We start from the raw sequence: 22,886 nt of genomic DNA, 5'->3' as shown, positions 1-22,886 counted from the left end.
ATTCAATTGCTTTGAAATAACTCAATTCATCCAATCCACGGACTCTTCGATGATAGAACGAAGGTGTTTTGATTGATATGTTCTGAACGAAGTGAAGAGCATGAATGTTTCGATTGTAAACATTAAAAGAGTTTGGTTGAGCAACGAAAAATATTTTCATGCTCAAAAAATTTTCTGCATATTCGTTCGTTTTGATTTGCTTAGTGACTTCTAGCTCTCCCTTAATATATCTCGCTCTTCTTTGTGAGTTGGATATGCTTATCTTACTTTGAACCCCATTCGGATCTTATTTGTTGATCAGTATTCCTATTCAATTGATCACAAAGTCAATCCTATTTATAAAAACAACATGATTCAATAGTAGAAATGGTATACTCGTGTTCTTGTTGTAACTCATCCAAAAGAACATGAAAAGATTGAGAACAACAATCAGTTAGATCTTGTCTGAACTATAAAATCTTGTAATATTAAATTTAAAATTTGTCCTAATGGCGGGAAAAGAGGTTCATTTTTTTTTTGTTATCACTGTCCATGCGTTTATTTGTTCGAAAATTCAAACGTTATTCATGGCTGTGTGTGCAATTAGTACAGTTAAAGGTGGTTCATGTCATCAAAGTTAGTGTAATTATTGTTGTAAATTTCAATTATTGTTTGTCATCAAGGTTAGTGTAAATTTCAAATATTGTTGTAAATTTCAATTATTATTCATGGTCGTGGGTATTTCATGTATAGTTTAAACTTGTTCAAATCAATGAAATTGGGATTAAAATCGTATTGTTGTTCAAATTCATTCCAGGTGAGTTTCAATTCTTCCATGAAAAAATGATTTCGTTTCATCCACATTTTAGTAATAGATCGATAAGCTTCCTTAGTAAATACTTTGTCCCATTTCTTACCCAATCCAACTTTAGCACCTGTTAGGCTATGGATATCTTGTTTAGTCTTGATGAGGTACAATAGTCGTTTGGAGAACTTCTTGTTATTCTTTGCATATATTGAGATATTATATAAATTCCTAAACATTTCTTTTCTTATATCACTATAGTATTTACATTCAAAAATAATGTGTTGCATTGTCTCTCTACTACAGCAAGGACATAGCAAGTTCGTCTTGGATATCTTGTTTAAATTTTCCAAAGTCTTCATCACGTTCACTCTAATTTTAAATATTAGATTTAAGGTTCTGAAACCGATTCCTATTGAGGGGTAAATGTTGGTGAACTTTCTGTTCTTGGGAGGAAGGTTCTTTGGCGTATATGTTCTTTTGTGGAGGCGTTGAAATAGAAGTTTGTACATTGTTTGTCTAGTGTTTTGAGTGTATAATACATTGTTGATAATAATATACCAATTATTGGATGGAATATTAGTAAGAATATTGTTACAATCAGCACCTTTCTTAGCAGCCCTATCTGCTAATTCATTTATGCGGCTATAGATATCTTGTTTACCTGTATGACTATTAACATGCATAATTTTGATCTGATCCTTCATTTTTAAATAATTACGAATTTCTTCAACATAAGGATCTCTAGATTTTCTGAATTGGAAAAGTTGGTCATAAATACTTTTCGCATCTATGACTATTGTTCTAGGAGTGTTGTTATCTAGCAATCTAACAACTGTGTGGAGCGCTTGAACTTCACTGTTGTAGGAAGTTCCTTGTCCTAAGGTGTGACTTGAGATGGAAACATTCTGATCAGTTACAATACCGTATCCAGCAATATTATTGTTACACGATCCGTCAGTACCAATTAGTGTAGCTTTGTTCAAGAGGTTTGACATGGATGTGTTGTTACCAACATATTTGTAGTATTTGCTTTCGTTTTTGATTTTTCCAAAATCCATGCTATTGAGAATGTTGCGAATTTGGGTGACATGATTGGAATGTTTGATGTCATTATGTAATTTCACTTGTAAATTTTTAGGGTCAGGAACCCACATACTTAATCTGTTCCAATCTTTATAGAGCAGGAATTGTCTTAAACCTTTAGGGAATTTTCCATAAGGGATGAGAGTTTTTTCATGCCATTGGTCACTCGAATGCCACAATCTAATATTGGAAGATTTGTTCATGAAAATTATTCTCTTGAGATATTGAGGAATCCATGGGTCTGGTTTATACCAAGTAGGGATTGGATCATTGAGGATGTCAAAACCATGCTCCTGTTTGATTCGTTCACAAAGGAATCTTGTAGAAGATCCAAGACAAATATCATATTGTTCAAGGAACTTTCTGACTTTACACATTAGGTCCGAGTAACTCATTTCTTGAACAGAAATTAATCCAAGTCCACCTTTGTCTTGATGAGTGTAAAACCACTCGAGAGCTAATTTTCTCTTGGTTCTTAATCTTTCACATATAAAGTTGCGAAAGAATTTATCAATTTGTTTCTCTAGATGGTCATTAGCAAGAGGAATTAGGTGGTACAGTGCATACGGAACAATGTCTGTGTTGATAATTTTGACAATGTTCTGTATTGGAAAATTCCAGCCAATAGAGTTAGTTCTTCTTTTAACTTCTTCAATAATTGAAGTAGTGTATTTCTTTTGTTCCTCAGTATTATTGGTAATATTATTACCAAGTATAATAATAGAATCATTACTTTTGATCGTACTTCCAGATAATGTCTTGATACTACATTCCTTATCAGAGAAGAGGTTAGTTTTGGAATGATCTAATTCCATGTGATAGCCATGAAGATAGGTTTCAATGTCATGCAAAGAATTTTCAATATCAGGTAGTTCGTTGGAAAATGAGTTCAAATCATCAATCCATGCGCCTGTACTAATGTTCCAATAATTTGCAACACTAGCACCATTATATGTTATTTCTAAAAATTGTAAGAGAGGCTCAAGCGCAATTTTGAATGCAAGGGGAGAGAAGGTGTCGCCTTGTTTCAATCCATCTTTCACATTGAAACATTCAGATTTACCATTAGGTATAACAAACTTTGTCGTAGATTCACCTAATATTTCCAGAATTCCATCAGCAGTAATTTCATCAATCCCTAAGAATAGCAGTCCATCACGAAGCATCATCACGAAGCATAATTCTCGGTAATGAGTCATAAGCTTTTTTGATGTCAACAGCCAAACCATAAAAAGGTTTCTTGTCCTTTTTTGCCCAAGCAATCATATTGTAAATTGAAAGGACTCTGTGAATAGTTTCTCTGCCGTCTTCACCACCAAATTGAGCTAATGATAATCTTCCCTTTAACACTTCCTTCAATCTTTTGGTGATTAATTTAGTAGCTATTTTAAGTCCTGAGTCCATAAGGGTAATAGGTCTATAGTTAGCAGGGTTTGAGTGGTCCTTATTCTTTTTGTGAATTGGGAGAATGCTGACACTTTGCATAGATTCAGGAGTAAATCCAGTTGTAATGATATTTTCAATAATTTGAAAAATTTCCTCCTGTAATTCCTTACACATGTATTTGATAGTTTTTTGTCTTAAACCTAGTTCATTGGGTGCTGTGGATTTCAAATTCTGAATTATCCATTCTTTCTCTTCCGTGGTAATTCTACCGAGTATTTTGTCATTGCAATTATCAATTAATGGATGTTTGTACTTGAAAAACTTGGTAATGTCAATTTGATGATTTCTTCCTCTAAAGTTGAGGTTTTGTTGATATTTGTCCTTGATCACATTGGCAACTTCATTGGGGTCACTAATTTCAGTTCCGTCGATAGATAATTTGTATGGTGGTGATGACGTTTTGTAAATTTTCTTTCTCAGATGTTTAGAGTTGGTTGCATAGTTTTGTTCCCACCATTTCATCTTTCTGTTCAAAGCCTTATCATGGCTCCATTTGATATGGTTCTTGATTTTCTCTTTGACACTTGCAAGACATTTTGGAACCTGTTCTAAAGTTTTACCAATAGTGGTCAAAAGTTTGTCACAAGGATATCCGTGCTCATTTCTATCAAGTATTAACATGAGCTTCTTATATTGCTTATTATATTTGTAGATTTTAGGATCAAGTTTAGGTGGATTGACCTCCACAAATTTGTCGCCTAGTTTATCACAAATGAAAAGCCATTTGTCGTTATCAGATTCTAAATTCTTAACTTGAGATACACATTCTTTGCTAATGGCCAGCACTTCTTTCTTATTTTTGGGATCTTGAAAGTTACGCTTCTTCCGAATTAACAAAGGTGTTCGTTGACATGAGAGGTCAAGTAGAATTTTAACCATTTTGTGATCTGATATGAAGTTGGCATTCAGTACTTCTCCAGATGCAATTGGAAAATCTGTGGATATGTAGTCTATTATAGACTTGGATTGTTTGTTAATAGTATAATGAAGGTGCCATGATAAATGAGGGAAAGGATAGTAATTAAGATTTCTCTTGTTAATAAGATCTAGTATGTTTTGATCAGTTCTTCTAGATTCGTTTGAGGAGTGATTCTCGGATAAAATCGCATTGTAATCACCTCTAATAATGATTTTGTAGTTAGGATATTTTTCAATTAGGTTGTCAAGAATATATGTGAATTCACATCTGTCAGCTGGTTGATTTGGAAAGTACAGAAATTACTAGAGTATTAATTGAATTGATTTTACATTTCACGCCAATAATTCGCGCGTTATTCTTAATGATCGGATCTAAGATGATTTCTTCAATATCTTTGAAAGTGCTTTTGTTGAGGCAAATAGATACACCACAGGAATCTCTTGGATTATGATAATATGTAAATGAAGAATAATATATAGAGGGGAAATCTGGACCAATGTAGACGCTTTTAACTTCCTGGAGCATGATTATATCAGGAGTGATTGAGTTGAGGTAGCCTCTTAGGGCTGATAATGGTTCTACTCTGAGACCATTAATGTTGAGGGTTAGAATAGATAATTCTGGAGCTACTGAAGTGAATCAAGTAGTTTTAGCTTTTTGTGACACTCATCAATTTCCTCTTGATATATCTTCCTCTTGATATATCTTCTAGCATTGGATAATTGAGAGCAAAATCCAATGTCCATTCATTCATTCCATATGCAGCATGGTTTACCAATCTGATGGCATTAGATAGATTGTTGAGTCTAATCAAACATATTCTCTTCTCTTGATTGATGATAAGTATGGATACAGGTTGGTCATTATTGTATTTTCTAGCAAGAGAGGATTCCGTTTGTATTCTAGCTCTAATCAAATCTATGTAAGGCAAAAACATATGATTTATTTCTGGCTTTCATACTTTTGACAGTGATCACTGTTGCCATTTCTTTACCAATTCTAGCTGTAGCAATTTCAACAATGGGTTCACCAGTATCGCTTTCAATTGCATTCCTCCAATCTGCCTTGACTATAGTTTTCCATAGTTCTCCTATTGGAATATTATGGACACGTATAATTTTTTTGGTGTCGTTTTCACATGATGAAGTGATATTGACTTCTTTAAATTTTGTACGTAATGTTTCAACTACCTGTTCTACTTGAGCGCAATCTTCAATAGTGACAATTATGGTATTATTGAGCTTAATAATCGGATTGATGGTGACATATTTGCCACTAAGGTTGTCCTTAATTAATTCAATTACCTCATTCTCTTCAAATATTTTGCTATATCTAACAGCAATATATCTGGGAGGAGTGATTTCCTTCACTGCTATGTCATTGATGTTGAATTCTTCATTGTCTTGTTGGACATTACTACTTTTCTTGTTCTCAGATAATAGTTTGTTAATATTCTTCATTCTTTCCTTCCATAACTCCCAAACATGTTTTCTGTCCTTATGGTTTTTAAAAGCCTTTCTTTCTGTGGTGATTTCGTATTTAATGTCATCAGAGAATATTCTGAGAGTGGCTTTTACAACATGTTGGAAATTTAAGGTCATAGGGTTGTGTGGGCTAGCAATAACAGATACAATTTCTAAAATCTGATCAGTGTCAAAAAGAGTTCTGTTTGTATCTAGTTTAGCATTATTGTGTTTGAGAAAAGTTTTACCAACAATTTCATCAACTGACATGTCTTGTATGTTGAGGTTATTGGTCAGCTCATTATCCAACAATTCAATGTTGTCTTGGTTACTCATGCTTACTATTAGTTTTAGCGGCCAATTCTTCATCAGCTATTGGATCAATAGTTGGGTACAATCTAGTGTCAACACTAGTAGAGCAATTGTGAGTAGGGTTGAGATTATTTGTCAAATTGGGCTCATTATCTACAGATGAACTAGCAGAAGCAATGTAGTCGCTTAATGATTGAAGTGAGCTAGAGTGCTTGGGTCCATGGTTGGGTCTTGTTTTACCGATCTTGCTGGGCATCCTAATTGAATTATTCTTCTTTTTTTTTAATTTGTATAACGAATCTGATCTTGTTAGTCTGATTAAATACCATTCAGTCAATAGCGCTTTGATCTTAATAACTGCCATCGTAATAGGGTCTTGATAACAGTTTGATCACAACGGTAACAATCTCAGTATTTATAACCGGTGGTAGTTGTACGGTACCAAATCAGTACAGTACTTCGTAGAGAGGGAGAGATATGTTTTAAATTTAAGTTTAATGATTCGGAGATGGTTCTTTGGGTGGCGATAAAGGGTGCTCAAGGTGAACACCTAGCGGAGGTGTTGTGTTATTTTTTTTTCCTCACTAAAGAGGTTCATAATTTTATAGTTCTTAAAAAACACACGATCGTTCGAGTATAGTTCTTTATAAACACATGATTGTTCGAACAGATCAAAGTGCATCAAAGCTTTCCCATCACATTGAGGAGTATATACTATTCTTCTATTTCTGAATGAATAAATCTTCGGAGAGAGAGTTACAAGATATTTCAAAAAAGAAGAAAAAATGTCTCTCTCTTCCAATCCTGCGGTTGTCGTTTTCGGTTGTGGCAACAACACACATAACATTATTCTACCAACCTCCTCCACTACGGGCACGATCAAACAACCTCGATTAATTTCCTTTTTAAAAGCCTTTGAGGATGCTAATTTAATGGGCTCCTCGAATCATCGATCATTGACCTCCTCATATTCGGAACATCAAGATGATCCTTCTTTTACTGCTGCTGAACAAAATTCTCGAATACCAAAACATTTTTCATTGATTCAAGTCTGCACGGGAGGTGATTTTGCCTTCTTTCTCTTTCGGGATTACAAACAAAATGAAAATCGATTATTTGCTTGTGGCTATACAGGTGCAGGTGAACACGGTGTTGCGCAAGACAATTCGAGTTCGCATTTGAGAGATATTACAGAGATGGCCAAGAAACAAATTCTTCAGAGACAATCAAGTACATCAGTGATTAGAATGGAAATTAAACAAATTGCTTGTGGTCGGAATCATTCCATGTTAATGGTCGAGTTTGAGGAAAGAACCCATGAGTTGGGATTACCCAATCAAAAACGATTGGCCTTTTTTGGAAGTGGATTTAATAATCATGGACAGTTAAGTGTTGGAGATACATCTTCTATATCAAGACTTGGACCAGAGGCAGACGTGACATTGGTGCCACGAGAACACTTGTATAGTATTGAAAAATTCTTTGCACGATATAATACATGTGCATTTATTACAAAAGATAGAACTTTGTATGCTTGTGGTGGCAATTCAAATGGGGAGATGGGAAAATCAGGAACGGTCTATCGATTTGAGAAAATTGCTAGTCATATTTTGGATGCAGATTTTTCGTATTCACATGGAGCCATTATTAATTTGGATGGACAGGTTTTCACCTCGGGGCAAAATGATTATGGAAAATTAGGTCATTCTCAATCCACGTCCTTTCAATTTGTTCAAGCACCATTGCCAAATAATGAAAAAGGTCTCAAAGTTGCTCTCGGAATTCATCATACCGTAGTGTTGACGCAATCTGGTTCGATCGTTGCATGTGGACATAATGATAGTGGAGAGCTCAGCCTTGGAACGAATGTAAACGTATCGACCTTCACAAAAGTGCAAGTAGATGTTCACTTTAAAGACATTTGTTGTGGTTTCTACCATACTTGTGCCTTGTCGACCAACAATGAAGTTTATGTTTGTGGAATGGACGTCGAAACGAAAGGTAACAAGAATATTTTGTTAAAGTTGATATCAAGTGATCCATTATTTCGAAATGTGAATGCCATTGCCAGTGGAGGATATTATGCATTAATGTATCGCCAAGAGCAAGGAGAAGGCAAGACAGCGAAGGAATTTATCGCCAAGTTACTCAAGTTTTCAAAATTGTCTGCGGAAGGAAGCACCACTGAATTGCAGGACATACAAATTAAGTTGATGTGAATTCTATTTATTTATTATTTGGAATTTATTATCAAGTGAGCTTGACTCATTTGTGAGTCACTTGTAATGTCATATTAAAAATAATTTATTTGAATATTTTTTAGAATAATAAGCAAGCCTAAATTGATCTTAGGCCACAACATTCCTTAATAAAGTTTCCAAAAGTTTGTCTTTTTGCAAAATGGTACTCCTCAACGAATTAATTTTCTCCAGTTTGTCTACGATATTTTGTTCCAATTCTTTGAGTTGTGCTTGGACTGAAGACACTTCCTGATCTGTTTTCAACCTCTCTTCGATCAGTCGTTGCCGCTGAAGTTCCACATCCTTTCTCCACATATCATGTTCTCGTTGCATGCTATCTAAATCTTCTTGAATGTAATCCATTGTTTTACCAAGTGGGTTAACTTTTGAAATTAGTGTTTGGATTTGTTCCCTTAACGTCGAAAGTTCAGTGGTGATTACTTCCTTATCCTTTTCTTTCTTTCCTGTTTGAAGAACAATTCCTTTCACTGGCTCGTCATTTGAGGGTTTTGCATTTGGTACCTTGCCAGCATTGCGCTTCTTTTCAATGTCGCTTTCGTTTTCCATTAGCTTGTTGACAAGAGTTCCTTTTTGTTCTGTATTGGTGTTACTTTGAGTTGAGGATTTAACAGCAACGTTCTTTTCAATAATGATTTGGTCATCTTCCTTGTCTTCATTTTCGTCAGTGATTAAGCCTTCAGCAGCTTTTGTTTCTACAAGTGTCTTTTCAGTTGGCATTTCTTGTGTGTCAATAGTTCGAACATTTGTTTTAATTTTTGGAGGTGCCCTTCTCGCGGATTGGCCCCGGGACGAGAATGGCCTTGAATATTGTGCCAAGTTTGGATCCTCTTGGTTTTGAGCAAGTGGTTGCTGTTGTTGTTGATCGTCTTGAGTATTTGTATTTGGAGTGGACGGCTTTGAAACTTCCCTACCAGAGCTTGGTCGACTCACGCTTGCTTTTTGATCAATGGAATTAGGTGTGGTTGATCGCTCATCTTTCGATGGTGTAAGAGGCTTATTACTCGCAGGAGTTTGAGATGAAGTGACACCTCTCGATGATGGGCGACCTTGATCTTGATTTAGAGATGGAGAATTTGTTGTCGTTGGAGATGAGCCTGAAACCTGTTGCTGCTGTTGAGGTTTTGATTCTGCTGCATTTGTTGTTGGGAGTGTTGATGGTGTCGTTGGTTGCTTTGCTTGTTGCGGAGGTTGTTGAGATTGTTTTTGTGCAGAAGCTGATGTAGTTGCTGTTTTTTGTTGTTGCTGCTGTTTACTCGTACTGTTGGAAGCCCCAGAAGAATCCGATGGTGTGTTGGGGGTTGCTGCATTTTGTTGCTGCTGGCCATCCTCCGCTTTTTTCTTTTCCGCCTCTCTTTCTGTATAATCCTTGTATTTTCCTGATTTGATTTTTTCGATCGCTTCTCTGTATTGATACTTGTCCTTATTTCCAGCAGCCTCTGCAAGGGCTTGGAAAAATACAGTAATATTCTTCGGGCTTTCTTTGCCCTTAATGATGAGTTGTATATTTACAGGAATGTTTTTCTTTATCGTATGGATGACCACATTGATCAATTGCTTTAGGAAATTGGTTTTTTCTTCATTCTAATGAGGTTCAATAAACCCATTAATAATCGATTATTGCCATTGAAATGTATTTTGACAGAAGAAGGAACAGGGTGAATCATGCAAAATATATTATACAGAATAAGCACAAACTTACCGTTAAATCTTTCTTGGTTTTCAAAAACTCTTCATCAAACAACCCTTCGGGATAACCTCGTTCTCGGACCAAACACAGAACAAGCGCTTTCAAAAAGGCAACAGGTGGTCTTGCCAAGTGCTTATCCTGCAACGGAATCTTTGAAACCAGAGGTTCTAACCTTTTCCTTGAAAGCTCAATACACTTTCGGGTCTCTTCATCAAACTCTTGTGCTGTTTCGCTCATGATGACAACAACGATGATAACGTTCGTTGGAGGGAATTTTTTTTGCAGTTGTTGTACCGAGTTTTGGCGGGAAGTGTGGATATTATTGAAAAAGGGAAGAATAATTGATTCAAACACGATCAAATGGTGGTAGATATAGTTGTGGCACTCATTCATACATTAACTAGTTGGCCAACTTTCAAAATTATGGACATGGCAATCAATAGAATTGATTTACTCACATTTCATTGATTTTCAGTATTACGAAGAATTTACTTTATTACCAATTTATTATTTAATATTGCTATCAATAACTTTGTCAGAGAGGACAATCCTGGCTATTCGCTGCTGCTGCAGGTTTGATGAGTCCTCATCTATTCAAAGGACCTCTTTTGAAACATAAAAAGTTGACATTCAATTCCCATTACAAAAATGTTGAAATGTGTTCCATTTTTCATCACCATAAAAATAGTTAAAAGAAGGGTTGGTATGACCTAAATGAATAAGGATAGAATGTAATTTTGATCTGTAATGTTTGTGCGTATTCTGTAATCCATTTCTCTTCACTCCTTGGCTGAACTTCAGAAACATTCAATTCTTCCAATGTTTTAATTTGAAATAAAGACTCAACACCGTCTCGAGTAAGCTCACATTTCCGCAGAATAAGCTTGTGGATCCTTAATTTACCTTTCGAATGAATTTTTATACCTTGATCAGTTAAACCAGTCAGCCATAATTCCAAACTATGAGGAATATGAATATTAGAAAACATTTTCATGCTATTGTCATCAATACCAATATTAGAAATTATTTTCAAATCTTTACGTGAAAGATTAAAAGAATCTAAAGTTAATTCTGTTATGGATGATCTCAGAATAGATGAAAGAGTTGTCGAATTGAAATTGGTGTGATGAAATTTCAAAGAAGTTATTTGTGGTGATTCGAATATTGATTTAAATTGAGACTTTTGAATTTTGAGATAACTAAAAGAAGCCTTTGTAAATAATGATAATACATCTCCCATATTGGAGAGCTTTGAGAGAAAAAAAGACCATCCTGCATTGGATATTTTGTTACCTGTTGCAGTGAATTCAAAATCAATTGGTGATGATTTGATGATGTTTCTCCATGCAAAACAAACACCCGCCAATTTAATGATATCATTTCGGTTTAAATGTGGAATGATATGATGAATGATGATATCGGGAGTTAAAATTGAATCCTTGTGATGATGGGAGTTGTGTTGGTCCTCTAAATACTGTGTTGTGGTTAAACAGTTCTCAGAGTTTGGTTTTGAGGGAAAACAGTCACCTGTCAAAAAAGGAAATTGCGGAATTTTTTTGGTGTTTGGTATGGAAAATCCTGATCTCACAGGTAACTTTGGTCGTAATGAACCCAAACGCATTGTGATTGAAAAAACTTGAAATCACTACATAACAAATCCTTTGTTGTCAGAAAATCTTGATAATATACAATATGAGCTTGTCTTACCATCGAGGTATTTAAATATATGTTGAAATGTATTATTGAACACTTGTTGAATAAATGGTCGTCTTAGGTGGTTTAGATTGTTGACATAGCAGGTCGCTAGTGAATGGCAATTACATGATCGAGCACCATTTCGAAAAGAAGGATTCTGGTTCAGGCTTTGTGTCAGCCATCACCCTCGTATTATCAGTTCTGAGGGAAGGTGTGGGACTCGACGATGATGATGGGAGTGACTTTCTTGGAGAGGATTTTCTTGCTTTTCTGACGATTGGAATTCTGGTTGAGTCCACTGTGGAAGGAGGCACCTCAATTACCGCTTGTTCAACTGGTACTGCTTCTCGAGGTGTTTGTATATCCGAAGGCAGAATCTCCTCACTCTTGAGAGTACTCGTACTAACGACGGTGCTGGTGATAATGGTGGAGGAAGTGGCAACAATCGCAGCGGTATCTTCACAGGCAAGGTCTGCGAATGGAAGAGGTTTTTGCTTTTTAGGAGTTAATTCTGCTATTTTGGTTTCTTCTGTTGTAGATACTTGGTCGTGCCCTCTCTTAAGAGCGGGTGGTTTCTCTGGACGCTCCTTCTTTGCTCTACTCTTGAAAGCGTTTTCATCTTCGTCGTCAGAAAATGTGACAATCTCTGTCTTTTCATCTGCATTTAACATTGCATCATATGATTTTAGGTGATTAGAAACGATATTCATGGTGCTGACTTCATCCAACGGTGCACTGATTGCACCGTGACAATACACAACGCTAAAATTATTCTTAATTTGAGAAATTTCATCTGGAGAGAGCTTGTCCAACGAAGCGCTCTGAGGCTTGTCTTGCTTGGGGTGTTCATCCTCCTCTTCGTCACTTTCCATTCCTTCCAAGTCTTTCTTGGATCTTAGAGCAAATTTTTGAGAGCTCGTTGGAGTTGAAAGAATCTCTTCGTCGTCACTACTTGTGCTCATATCGTCGTCATCGTCTGAAGAAGATACATTATTTGCTTCCTCTCGATATTGTTGTTTTTCTCTTTCATATTTACGAAGTTTCGCAATAAGTTCTTTTTTTTTACCGTGCACAGTCATACCTCGTCTCTGTAAATATGGCTTGAGCTGAAGGACTGTCATATCACGAACATTTTCAATGACCAAATCGTCTTCGACAAATTGTTTGGATGGAGTTTTCTTGGGAGTTTGCGTTTTGCGTGGCGTCTTTCGTGACGGTGTTTTCTTTGTGGGTGTAGTGGCTTCAAGGTCTTCGTTTGCAGGTGTTGAAGTTGTGGAGGGTGTGAAAGATTGTGATACTTCTGAAGATGCTTCCTTAACAGCAGGAGGTTGATCCGTGTGATGACTTGTTGTTGTGGGAACTGAAGGAGGATTTGGTAAATTGAACACTTTTCTCATGGTATGCACGTCGGGATAAACCAATACAAAATATGGTGCATACACATTTCCAATGACCTCAGCAATTTTTCCAATTGCTTTTCCATCTTTTGAAAATAATACAGCCCCTATATTGAGCTTTAATTGCGTCCTCAAAAGATCGCTATCAATTATATTTTTCTCCTTAAGATTGGTGTCGTTTTGAGAAACAACGTGTTGATGCATCGTGCTTCCATTCTTCTTATCCACAAATACTTCAATAATTACTTTCTTCTCCACCACATTTGTAATTTTACCAATAGGTTGTAATTCTTGTAAATTGGTTACTTGCAATTCAGACAGTTCCTCGGGATTGCTATGTCCGCTGAATGAATGATCCTTATGATGTTCTTGTTTGTCTTCATGTTGACTGGATGTAGAAGGATGTGGTGGAAAGCCATTGCTATTCTCAGTCATTACTACATCATGATGATGCAAGGGCTCAAAAGGATTTCTGGATGTATTCAACGGATGAAAAAGTTGTCCAGCTGCATTCTCCGATGGTGATTCGGGACGTATGACCTCAAACAAGCCATGGTCTTCCGTATTCATTGTTTCTTCTCCAAATTCCATAATGAATAGAGCAATTTCGTACGTATGAGAATTTTTATCAAATGTAGTCGTTGTGGTCGCTTTCTTGAGGGTGGAGTGGATTATTGTGTTGTTGTTGTGTATTCTCGGAGAATGGTGAAGATGCAATTCAAGGTTTTGGTGTTCGTATATTTTTTAACGGTTTTTTTTTTCTTTTTGGCGTTTTTGTTGGGAACCTCTGTTCAGCTTTCTTTTTCAAAGATTAGTGGTCGCCATGACATGGTTCAATAAACCATGATCATGCTTTCATCGTGAAATTTCGAATAAGGCTCTTCAAGTGTTTGTACTCTTTCACACATTCATTTGATAAATTGAAATTATTATTTTAAAATTGAATCTTTAAAAACATTTTAAAAAAAATGTTTCACGATCATGAAGATGTTCTTTCCGATGACTCGACCATTCTTCATATTATTGATTTTCCTATCAACACCGATCACGATCTCATTTATGAAAAATTGAGAGGAAAGATGAATGAAAAACGAAGGAAAGTAAAGCCTTTCTCTATGAAATTTGAGGTGGCTCATACATTCGGGCATTGGAATAAAGAACCAGGTAAATCAAATCAGCACTTTAACTGGACTTGGGACGTTAAGATCAGTTATAATCATGAATGTATATTAATCGCGGATAACACCAACAATAGAATTCAAGTATTCGACTTGTATAGCAAAGCCTACAAAAAAACACTCCCTGTGATAAGTCCTTTTTATTTATGTATTGAGGAAAATTACGACAGTAGAGGAAATGATGCGTTAATTTATGTTTGTGGCAGTTGTATCATTTACAAACATGATTTAAGACAATTATTGGAGACTGGAAACACAAATCAAAGCATTTGGTGTTCCAAAAAGCTTCATGTTCCTAGAGGAATCGCCATTCATCCTGTTTTGAAGCAACTTTTTGTCAGTGAAGTGATAGCACGATCAATACTAATATTGAGCTTAGATTATGGTCAGATTATTTCACAATTTTCACTTGACAACCAACCTTGGGGTTTGGCCTTTACTGACGAAAATGATTTAATTGTTAGCGAAACATCTCCCCATCAAAGAATTGAAATATTTAGAAAGATTGAAAATGCTTGGACAAGTATACGAACTTTCGGAAAGGAGGGAACAGCACCTGGAGAGCTATCACATTGTTATTCGGTGACCTACGACAAAGGCTCCCAGCACATTATTTTGAGCGAATACAACAATGATCGTATTCAAATTTTCAACAAGGATGGCAAACCTCTTCACGTTTTTTCAGGTCACTCAATACAATTGCTTCGTTGGCCAAACGGAATTTGTTTGAACGAGTGTACAGGAGAATTATTCTGTTGTGACTCTCAAAACAATCGAGTGATTGTTTTTAAGTAAACTCATTGGAAGATTCCCTGTCAAATGCCAGCTCATCTTACGATCCATCGAGCTCGTACTGATTTTTTTGGGATTCGCTCAAATTCAAACAAGGACGAATGATGTCACATGTCTTGAAAGGAAACGGCAGGTTGAAAAATAAGGAAAGCAGAAAATGCATTGCTGATTTGCCATTCTTATGTAAATTCTCTCACAGACAAGAGACATGTCCGATAATGGAACGAAGATTCGTGTGAGAAAATTCGATCACGATAAGTGTAATTCCAAGAGGATATTAAATCCAACAAAAAATCCACTCAAAAAGAATCTAACAGTGGGTAACATTGCTTAAAAACATCACATGTATTCACGTTCGTTATTGCCTTCACTCTTGAATTGCATTTAAATTATGAACATGTCCTCTCAAGTCAAAATTTCTGATTCCAATCATCAAAATGATGACACCATTTCCATTCTAACCACACATGATGTTTCAAAACGAACCATTGAGCATGCTACTACCAATGACTCTCCCCAATTACTACCTTTAGAATCTCCACATTCTTCTTCTTCTTCAATACTTCATCCGCTAAAAGATACCACTTCTCCTTCAATTTCATCATCAAAACTTCAAAACACTCTTCTTTCCTTTTTCAGGAAATCCTCTTTCAAAAGTCTCTTTCTTTATCCTTTCCTTCGTTTGGTTTTTGTTTTTACCTTCTTTTTCTCTGCTTCATTTCTAACTCGTTTCATCACCATGCATATATTGGTTCCTTCTGTGGATTTAACACAACCTCCTCTTCGTGATCTTGTTTTGGATCAAATTGAAACTCCATTCCCAGAGGCGTTCAAAATGACAGAGACCATAACTGTTGTAATGTGTATTCTCATGTTCGTGTTGGCCTTTTTCAATCGAACACATCGATTCAATATTGTGGCGAGATACTTTTTGTTGAATGGTTATTTACTCATGTTGAGATTAATGAGCATTTCAAGTACCTTATTAAGTATTCCAAATCCTCAGGATGTGAAAAAGTGTCAACTCTTGCAAGAAATGAGCACTTTTGAAAGATTGATGGGCCCTTCCTCCTCTCGAGAACATACTGTATTGGGATATACCTGTGGCGATTACATGTTTTCTGGTCACTCTTGTGGATTGATTCTTTCGACCTTTTTTGTCATTTATTATTCTTCGATTCGATCCTTTCATGGAATGACTTCATCTCATGTTCATTCTTCAACCGATACAACGATCACCAGTGCCACCAACTCTCTAACATTCACGTTTTCATCAAAAACTGCTCGATATCTATGGATAGGAATGAGAGCTCTGTTAGTTGTGGTTTTACTTTCAAGTTGTGTCTTGGGGTTGTTTGGAATTGTGTGGTCAAAGGAACATTATACGGCCGATGTGGTGGTGGCATGCATCATTACCTTCTTGTTGTGTTTGGTATATCATTATCAATTGCATTTGTATTGTGAAGAAAAGGAAAGAAGAAAAGGGAAGGACCATCATTGTCATGAATTCACAAAAGATGTGAATGGTCCTGTGGATACTCATGTTTCTCTTCATGATGAGGATCATGCCAATTTAATTGATTTAGAACAGGCAAATGGTATGAATGAGGAGTTGTCAGGGACATTGACAAACTCACCAGCATCAAGTGGTCATTCGAAGAGTGCAGCCATGAATGGATTTTCATTCACTTTCTTTTCATTATTTGAATTTGACATGGATCGAGAAGATTTGTTGATGAGTCAAGAATTTGATTTGAAACCTTTGGAGTGTTTGGTAATGGTGTGGACTCGTGTGTGGCATTTCGTTAGAGGAACTCGAACCTGTTCTGACAATGCAGAACAAGAACCAACAAGGTTGATTTTTCAATAAGAGAGATCTCAGTCACTGGATCCAAGAACTCTCCCACTCAGAAATTTGACATCACGAGTAAACTGAGTGTTGTTTCAAACGAGTCTTTACTTTTTAAAACTCTGTTTCTTGTTTTTTTTCGTTCTAATTCTCTCTCTGGCTCTCCTTCAAATTTTGCGATATTCATCTTGGTGAGCTCCAAATTTGATTGAATCGACAGCAATAATTATAATTCAGCAAAATGTTTTTGATGGAATCATTTTCAGAATCACTTTTATTCAACATGAAATTGACCAATATTTAAAATGGGCGATCAATTGAATGAAAGTGTTGAAAAAGGGCTACCACGAGAAATTTGGTGTTGTTCTTGATTTGAAAAACCAAGCAACCTAATAACCCATTGTAAACAACAAACGCCAAAGAAATCCTCCAATTTCTGGAATCGCTACAAGTACTGAAAAAAACATAAAAAAAAATATCTCAAGATGCCAGCAAGCAAGTTCCAGCATTGGTCTCAAAGGAAAAACCAAACACAAGATCATCATCATGGTTTCCGCTTGTGTTATGCCTCTCAACCACAGATTCAACCTTTTCATCAGACGTTTGTGTTTGTGGAAGGATCCTTTGAATCACAAGATGATACTGCAACAACCACTGGCAAGACCTTCTCCATTTATGAAATCTCAGATTTGAAGAATATTCAATGTAGAGAAATCTTTAGGGTGGATGATCTTTCTGCCTTGTCCGATAAAAACAAAAAGCCAGCTTCGTTGAGTGAAGTGAAATTGGATTGGGAATCGGAGATGTGGTCGAGAAATTCCAACGAGTCGACTACGAAGAATGATGAAAATTCTCCTGCAGAACCAGGAAGAAGAATGAGAGCCTTGTGTCATGTTGGATACTTGACCGCTGCACACTGTACCTGCAATGAGGAAGCCATCATCACTAATTGGAATTTGAAGGAAGACATGTTCATTCAACACTATACACGCACCTCGAATAATGTTGCTATGGGATTTGTGAATGGAAGAGCTCTCTTCATGCAGTCTTCTGGTACCTATACTCTTCCACAGATCGAAAAAAGACAAAATGATTGTATGCCACCATTGTTGACTCTTGAAACAGTGGGAATATCAGTGTCTTCTTCCTCCTCAGGAAAGGATCGCTGTAAGAACGCCTTCCTAGTGTTGCCCTGTTCAAACATTGCAACGAACAATACTGAAAATTATTCCTTTAGTGGAATTTATTTTGGCGATTCAATTTACAGATATTCATTGAAGCAGAATGAATTTGTGACAAGTCATCCAATCCCTCTCCTCGATGAGACACTTTCAAAGAATTTCAGCTTCTCTGAAGGTCATTTTGGAAGATATCCCAAATTTGTACCGTTCATGGAGAATGATCAAAGATTGAGAAGCTTTATGTTGCAAGAAGGAAAACTTTACGAGTTCCTTTGGAGCGATTCTGAATGTACCAGCTTGAAAGTCGTTCAACATTTGGAATGGTGGAATGATGATTTTGAGAGTGTGACAAGAATTGGCAATGTTGGACTTTTGCTTCGTACCCATGAAGGTGCCGTGTTTTATATTCCTCAAGCACTCGGAAATAATGAACCCTTCTCTAAGGCAAAAGGAAAGATTGGTATCATCAACAACCAGTTTAGCGAACTTTTCTGGTGTGAGCAATCACAATGCGTGGCCCAATTTAACAATGAAACAAAGCGCTTGTTTGAAAAGGTACTCTCTTTGCAAGATTTAATGGGATTGGAATTCAAGCTTGTCAGTGATTTATTCAATGAGGAGACCTATTTGAAAGACTTGGAGTTCTCTTGTTATGACCCTCGATTACAGGACTCCAAGAGTTTGGAAATAGTTGATCCTTCAACACTCTCGCGAGAGAAACAAAGAGTATCTATTGCTTATCAATGTGTCGAGAATGGATATAATGACATGGAAATTATTGCAGGAATAGGGTAAGTTTTGTGAAAAAAGATTATCAAGCTACAAAATGGAACTATCCTTACTGTTATTGAGTGTAGGTGTAAAGAATTTAAAGACAAATTAGGAGATGCCATTAGTGACTCTTATGTAGAACTTGAACCTGAAGATTTTGCCTCTTATCTGGGTGCTCCAATTATGCATACTACATCTTGGTTTCCTGATCGCCTAGAGTATCGTTACTTTATTTTGGACATGAAGGATGGAAGAAAATCGAGTGGTATCATTAACATTGCAAGTATAACTCGTGGATGTTCCTCATCGACAAGTATCAATTTGAAAGATTTGGTTGAGGAGCGTAACAAAATGAGAGACGAAGTGGACGGTGCCGAGACCTCAAAAACACATTCAAGGAAAAGCAGCTTTATTGGAATTCTCTCACCCAAATCTTCAAATCAATCAAGATCAAAAGAAGAAACTGCTTCATCATTGGTGTCACAATCACTCTCACAAAAAAAACCTAAGATCTTTGAAAAACTTGCTCTTGAACAATTATTCCAGGTAGAGAGCACCCAAATTCGTGTTTGTGATCCCTTCTCCGAAAGAGGTGGCGTGATTATTGAAAATGTAAAACCTGGTTTATGGAAATGGGTTCAATACGGTTGTGACTCGAAAATTTTTGACGGTAGAGGTAATGTGGCTCAATTACTTGCCTTTCACGGTGATTACAAATACCTGTTGCAAGATCCTAAAATTTGGATCGTTCCTGAGGGCACTTATCAACCAAATGATCGCTCTCGAAAAATTGAAAAGAATGAGTTCCACGAAAAGGAATTGGAAGGTGGATGGTATGTCATGAAGCTTGGAGTTGGAGTTGATGTGGCTATGGCAGGAATTTATGATCAAAAGTATTTCAATGATGCATCCGTTCTAGAGCTCGAGAAGAAGCAAAATCGATCTGCTATTGACCTTAATTTCAAATTCAGTTTTTTCTCGGAATGGCAAGAATATGTGAATAAGGTTATGGAGCAACGAAACTACCCAAACAGCATTCCAGTGCCATACGGAATCATTTCATCTAGTGGTTACGGTGACGGATGTTATGCATGTTTGTTTAAAAAGAGTGAAGATCAAGTGGTTGCTGTGAAATTGGTATTCGTGAACGAAACTAATTAACGGACAGGCAATCTGTTGTTTCATTCGAACGAACTTTCGATATAAATTTTTTGCCTTGTGATAAAACAAATTTTATTGATTTTAATTGAAATTTGGTTTTGCTCTTTCTCTGGCGAGAACATAAATCGTCACACTTACAAATAACACAATGAACATGACAATATCGAACAGAATGAGGAAATAAATTGCTTTTTTTGAGGAGCGTGCATATTTTCGTTCTCTCGGGTTGTGTGAATTTTTAAAGTATCCGTAAAAGGCGATTAAGGGAAGTAGTGACAAGCAAGGAACCATCCATCCCAACACTGCCACAACAATAGCAAGTCCAAAATAGAATTTCAAATGTTTGGAAGGCCTGGCAAGTAGAAAGGATCGTCTTCGTAGCGATTGAAGAGTGGATGTATCTTCTTCTGTGGTGTGAATATCAACATCTTCCAAATCTTCATGTAATGTGGCTTCAAATGGAACTAATTGGAGTGAGTCAATTCTCTGATCTGATCGGTCTCCATAAAATTGTGGATATTTTCCACCAACCAGCGGCATAGTTGATGGTGACATTTGTTGCGAAATGTGTTCACTCTTATAATTTTCATTAGAAGCAAAGGGGCTTGAATACTGAATGTGTGAAGGACTCGCCTCCATGAAATTTACTGAGGCTGCTCCTTCTTGCTGTTGTTGATGATGTGTTAGAGATGTTAGGACATTTCCTTTATCATCTCTTTGAGGTTGTACCTGTTGTGGAATGGTTTCAATATGCACCAGTGACGCTGGCGACGATGCAGATGCTTCGCCTGGCGCCAAGGCATTCAACTCTGTCATGATTTGTTCATGTCGAGAAGGCGGAGGTTGTTGTTTGAAGACTGTTGCACTTTCTGTGAATAAATACAACTGTTGAGATGGTACTGATGGTGGCGGTGTTGTTGTGGTTGAATGAGACGTTGCTGTGTGGTTGTGGTTGGAGGGGTTTCTTTGCATTTGTTTTTGGAGGATGGTTGTGATGGGTGTTTTTGGAAATGTCTATTAAAATGTATATTCGACATTTTAAGAAGTGAACGTTTCCACATGACCTAATGTTAGCGTTGATAGTTAGCAACGAAACGAGTCATCGGGTGGTCGTTGTTGTTATTGTTTTCTGTGTGTGTGTGTTGGTGTGAAGAGACAAGAGCTCTCATTCTTCCATAAAAAAAGCATGTCACTCGATGGAGAAGATTGCCACTAGCGATCTTGATTTCATGGTTTTTTCTTGTTTTCCTCGAATTTTCACTTTTTAATGCACAGAGTCAACTAGGAAATAAAATTCACCGAACGAGAAAGACGTTGGATTTTGAATAGTTCTTCCGGCCTTGAGTATTCTTGTAAAAGGATTTCATGTTCATAAATGTGTGGTAAGCTTGACGGCTTTCTCGTGGATCATCGAAACATGTGACAGAATTTGCTCAATCTTGCCTTTTTTGAGAATATTGAGGGGATTGAGTAGTAGAATTAAGATGAGTGCTTCTGTTGTACTATTCCTAAATGTGTTTTCACAATTTCAATATTCTGTTCCAGTAGAGTGTCCATGCGTTCGAGTTCACTAATATTTTCATTGTGTTTCTGTGAATCTCCAATTAAATCCTTCATTAACATGTGAGCTTTTTCCAAGCTTTCCAATGCAAATTGAATTCTCTTCTTCTTTTCCCGTTGACGTTCATCTTCACTGTAATTGTTCATCTTTTCATAGTCATTATTACAATACCAAAGTAATGCGCTCTTCGCCAAAGAGAGGCTATCCCACCACTTGTATTCATGGCCAAACGTTACAACACTTCTCCTTCTTGTGTGGAAGGTCGAAGAAAATGATTCGTAACGAGTACAGTATTTTTGAAAATTGTCATAAACCTCAACATCTCCGAGCAGGGTGTTAATAGAATTCAATTCCTCCTGTGTGAAAATGTCCATACCATTCGTGATGGCTAATTTCAAATACATGTAATTTTCTCTCTCTTTCCATTCTTTGGAAGAGGTTTTCCAATGATCTACCACTCGTTCACAAAACCACTGAGGCAGTCCAGAAATTTCCGAATACAACTGTTCCATCAATTTCAGATAATTAATGACATGTTCTCCAAAGGTCATGTTTGGCGTGTTCATATTGTTGTCGCTATTAAGATTGTCATCTTTTGAGAATTTTCCATTGTTTGAGGAGACCACCAAATAATTGGTCAATGCATTCATGGGATAACTCAACGCATGCAACGGAGTCAAACACACTACAAAAGGAAAAGCCAATGTTCCCATCACAAGCGTCCAACTCCGAGGAATGACCATCCCGAATATATTTCCATGACCCTCTTCTTGAAATCGTTGCTTGATGCTCGCAGAAACCTGTTCCACTATATCCCGATCAATCCGCCGGGTATCAAAGGCTTGAAAATTCATCTTGTTCAACAGTTCTTGTTCCTCTCTATTAAATCCGAGATAGGAGTGGATGAATTGTGTTCTCCTCTGTTCTCTATAAAATTCGGCAAGAAAATAGGAGAGTCCGAGAGGAAAACAAAACCATCGTAAAGACTTGCGCATTTTTTTTCGAAATTTAAAAAATAATAATTTTAGGTATTTTTAGCCTTTTTATTATAACAACAATAAGAACGTTCTGCCTTAAGAATATTCAGAGAATATTCGACCTTAATCACAAATTTAATCATGATTATTTTGTGTCAAATGTCATCAAGTTCCTTCCTTGAACACTCGCACTTTCTAACTCATCTCCATTTCCAACTCCTAATTTTCAAAATTCACCTTGAAATATCTCTCCAATCACACTCATTCTTCCAATTCTTATTCGTGAATCCAATACTCTCAATAATAAGCGACGACACGTCCAACCTCCATTTAAGGTGCATTCTCAACAAGACATTTCACGCGTTG

At 36.6% G+C, this 22,886-nt stretch overlaps 11 protein-coding genes across 11 annotated transcripts; 4 read left to right on the top strand and 7 right to left on the bottom strand.

Annotated features, from left to right (window-relative positions):
• Nucleotides 1-705: 705 nt before the first annotated feature.
• Nucleotides 706-4,195, bottom strand: FDP41_000919 (uncharacterized protein; the record flags this gene model as incomplete). The annotated part of the gene is made up of 2 exons (XM_044713121.1): nucleotides 706-3,008; nucleotides 3,097-4,195. 2 exons carry the CDS (start codon nucleotides 4,193-4,195, stop codon nucleotides 706-708), a joined length of 3,402 nt encoding a protein of 1,133 aa, XP_044564479.1.
• Nucleotides 4,196-5,143: 948 nt separating this feature from the next.
• On the bottom strand, nucleotides 5,144-6,266 carry FDP41_000918 (uncharacterized protein; the record flags this gene model as incomplete). The annotated part of the gene is made up of 2 exons (XM_044713110.1): nucleotides 5,144-5,910; nucleotides 6,041-6,266. The coding sequence occupies 2 exons, from the start codon at nucleotides 6,264-6,266 to the stop codon at nucleotides 5,144-5,146; spliced, it is 993 nt and encodes a 330-aa protein (XP_044564478.1).
• Nucleotides 6,267-6,795: 529 nt separating this feature from the next.
• On the top strand, nucleotides 6,796-8,229 carry FDP41_000917 (uncharacterized protein; the record flags this gene model as incomplete). The annotated part of the gene is made up of 1 exon (XM_044713101.1): nucleotides 6,796-8,229. One exon carries the CDS (start codon nucleotides 6,796-6,798, stop codon nucleotides 8,227-8,229), a length of 1,434 nt encoding a protein of 477 aa, XP_044564477.1.
• Nucleotides 8,230-8,358: 129 nt separating this feature from the next.
• Nucleotides 8,359-10,195, bottom strand: FDP41_000916 (uncharacterized protein; the record flags this gene model as incomplete). Its single annotated transcript, XM_044713090.1, has 2 exons — nucleotides 8,359-9,852; nucleotides 9,971-10,195. 2 exons carry the CDS (start codon nucleotides 10,193-10,195, stop codon nucleotides 8,359-8,361), a joined length of 1,719 nt encoding a protein of 572 aa, XP_044564476.1.
• Nucleotides 10,196-10,646: 451 nt separating this feature from the next.
• Nucleotides 10,647-11,579, bottom strand: FDP41_000915 (uncharacterized protein; the record flags this gene model as incomplete). Its single annotated transcript, XM_044713079.1, has 1 exon — nucleotides 10,647-11,579. One exon carries the CDS (start codon nucleotides 11,577-11,579, stop codon nucleotides 10,647-10,649), a length of 933 nt encoding a protein of 310 aa, XP_044564475.1.
• A 196-nt stretch (nucleotides 11,580-11,775) lies between these two features.
• On the bottom strand, nucleotides 11,776-13,641 carry FDP41_000914 (uncharacterized protein; the record flags this gene model as incomplete). Its single annotated transcript, XM_044713068.1, has 1 exon — nucleotides 11,776-13,641. One exon carries the CDS (start codon nucleotides 13,639-13,641, stop codon nucleotides 11,776-11,778), a length of 1,866 nt encoding a protein of 621 aa, XP_044564474.1.
• Nucleotides 13,642-14,018: 377 nt separating this feature from the next.
• On the top strand, nucleotides 14,019-15,023 carry FDP41_000913 (uncharacterized protein; the record flags this gene model as incomplete). Its single annotated transcript, XM_044713057.1, has 1 exon — nucleotides 14,019-15,023. One exon carries the CDS (start codon nucleotides 14,019-14,021, stop codon nucleotides 15,021-15,023), a length of 1,005 nt encoding a protein of 334 aa, XP_044564473.1.
• Nucleotides 15,024-15,363: 340 nt separating this feature from the next.
• Nucleotides 15,364-16,890, top strand: FDP41_000912 (uncharacterized protein; the record flags this gene model as incomplete). Its single annotated transcript, XM_044713046.1, has 2 exons — nucleotides 15,364-15,373; nucleotides 15,431-16,890. 2 exons carry the CDS (start codon nucleotides 15,364-15,366, stop codon nucleotides 16,888-16,890), a joined length of 1,470 nt encoding a protein of 489 aa, XP_044564472.1.
• Nucleotides 16,891-17,354: 464 nt separating this feature from the next.
• Nucleotides 17,355-19,982, top strand: FDP41_000911 (uncharacterized protein; the record flags this gene model as incomplete). The annotated part of the gene is made up of 2 exons (XM_044713035.1): nucleotides 17,355-18,841; nucleotides 18,908-19,982. 2 exons carry the CDS (start codon nucleotides 17,355-17,357, stop codon nucleotides 19,980-19,982), a joined length of 2,562 nt encoding a protein of 853 aa, XP_044564471.1.
• Nucleotides 19,983-20,063: 81 nt separating this feature from the next.
• Nucleotides 20,064-20,954, bottom strand: FDP41_000910 (uncharacterized protein; the record flags this gene model as incomplete). The annotated part of the gene is made up of 1 exon (XM_044713024.1): nucleotides 20,064-20,954. The coding sequence occupies one exon, from the start codon at nucleotides 20,952-20,954 to the stop codon at nucleotides 20,064-20,066; it is 891 nt and encodes a 296-aa protein (XP_044564470.1).
• A 507-nt stretch (nucleotides 20,955-21,461) lies between these two features.
• FDP41_000909 (uncharacterized protein) lies at nucleotides 21,462-22,538 on the bottom strand (the record flags this gene model as incomplete). Its single annotated transcript, XM_044713012.1, has 1 exon — nucleotides 21,462-22,538. One exon carries the CDS (start codon nucleotides 22,536-22,538, stop codon nucleotides 21,462-21,464), a length of 1,077 nt encoding a protein of 358 aa, XP_044564469.1.
• Nucleotides 22,539-22,886: the final 348 nt, after the last annotated feature.

The sequence above is a fragment of the Naegleria fowleri genome, assembly GCF_008403515.1.
Source record: "Naegleria fowleri strain ATCC 30894 chromosome Unknown tig22, whole genome shotgun sequence".
NCBI lineage: Eukaryota > Heterolobosea > Eutetramitea > Acrasida > Naegleriidae > Naegleria > Naegleria fowleri.
The sequence above is the reverse complement of the archived record's forward strand: the minus strand, read 5'-3'. Positions and strand labels throughout refer to the sequence as shown.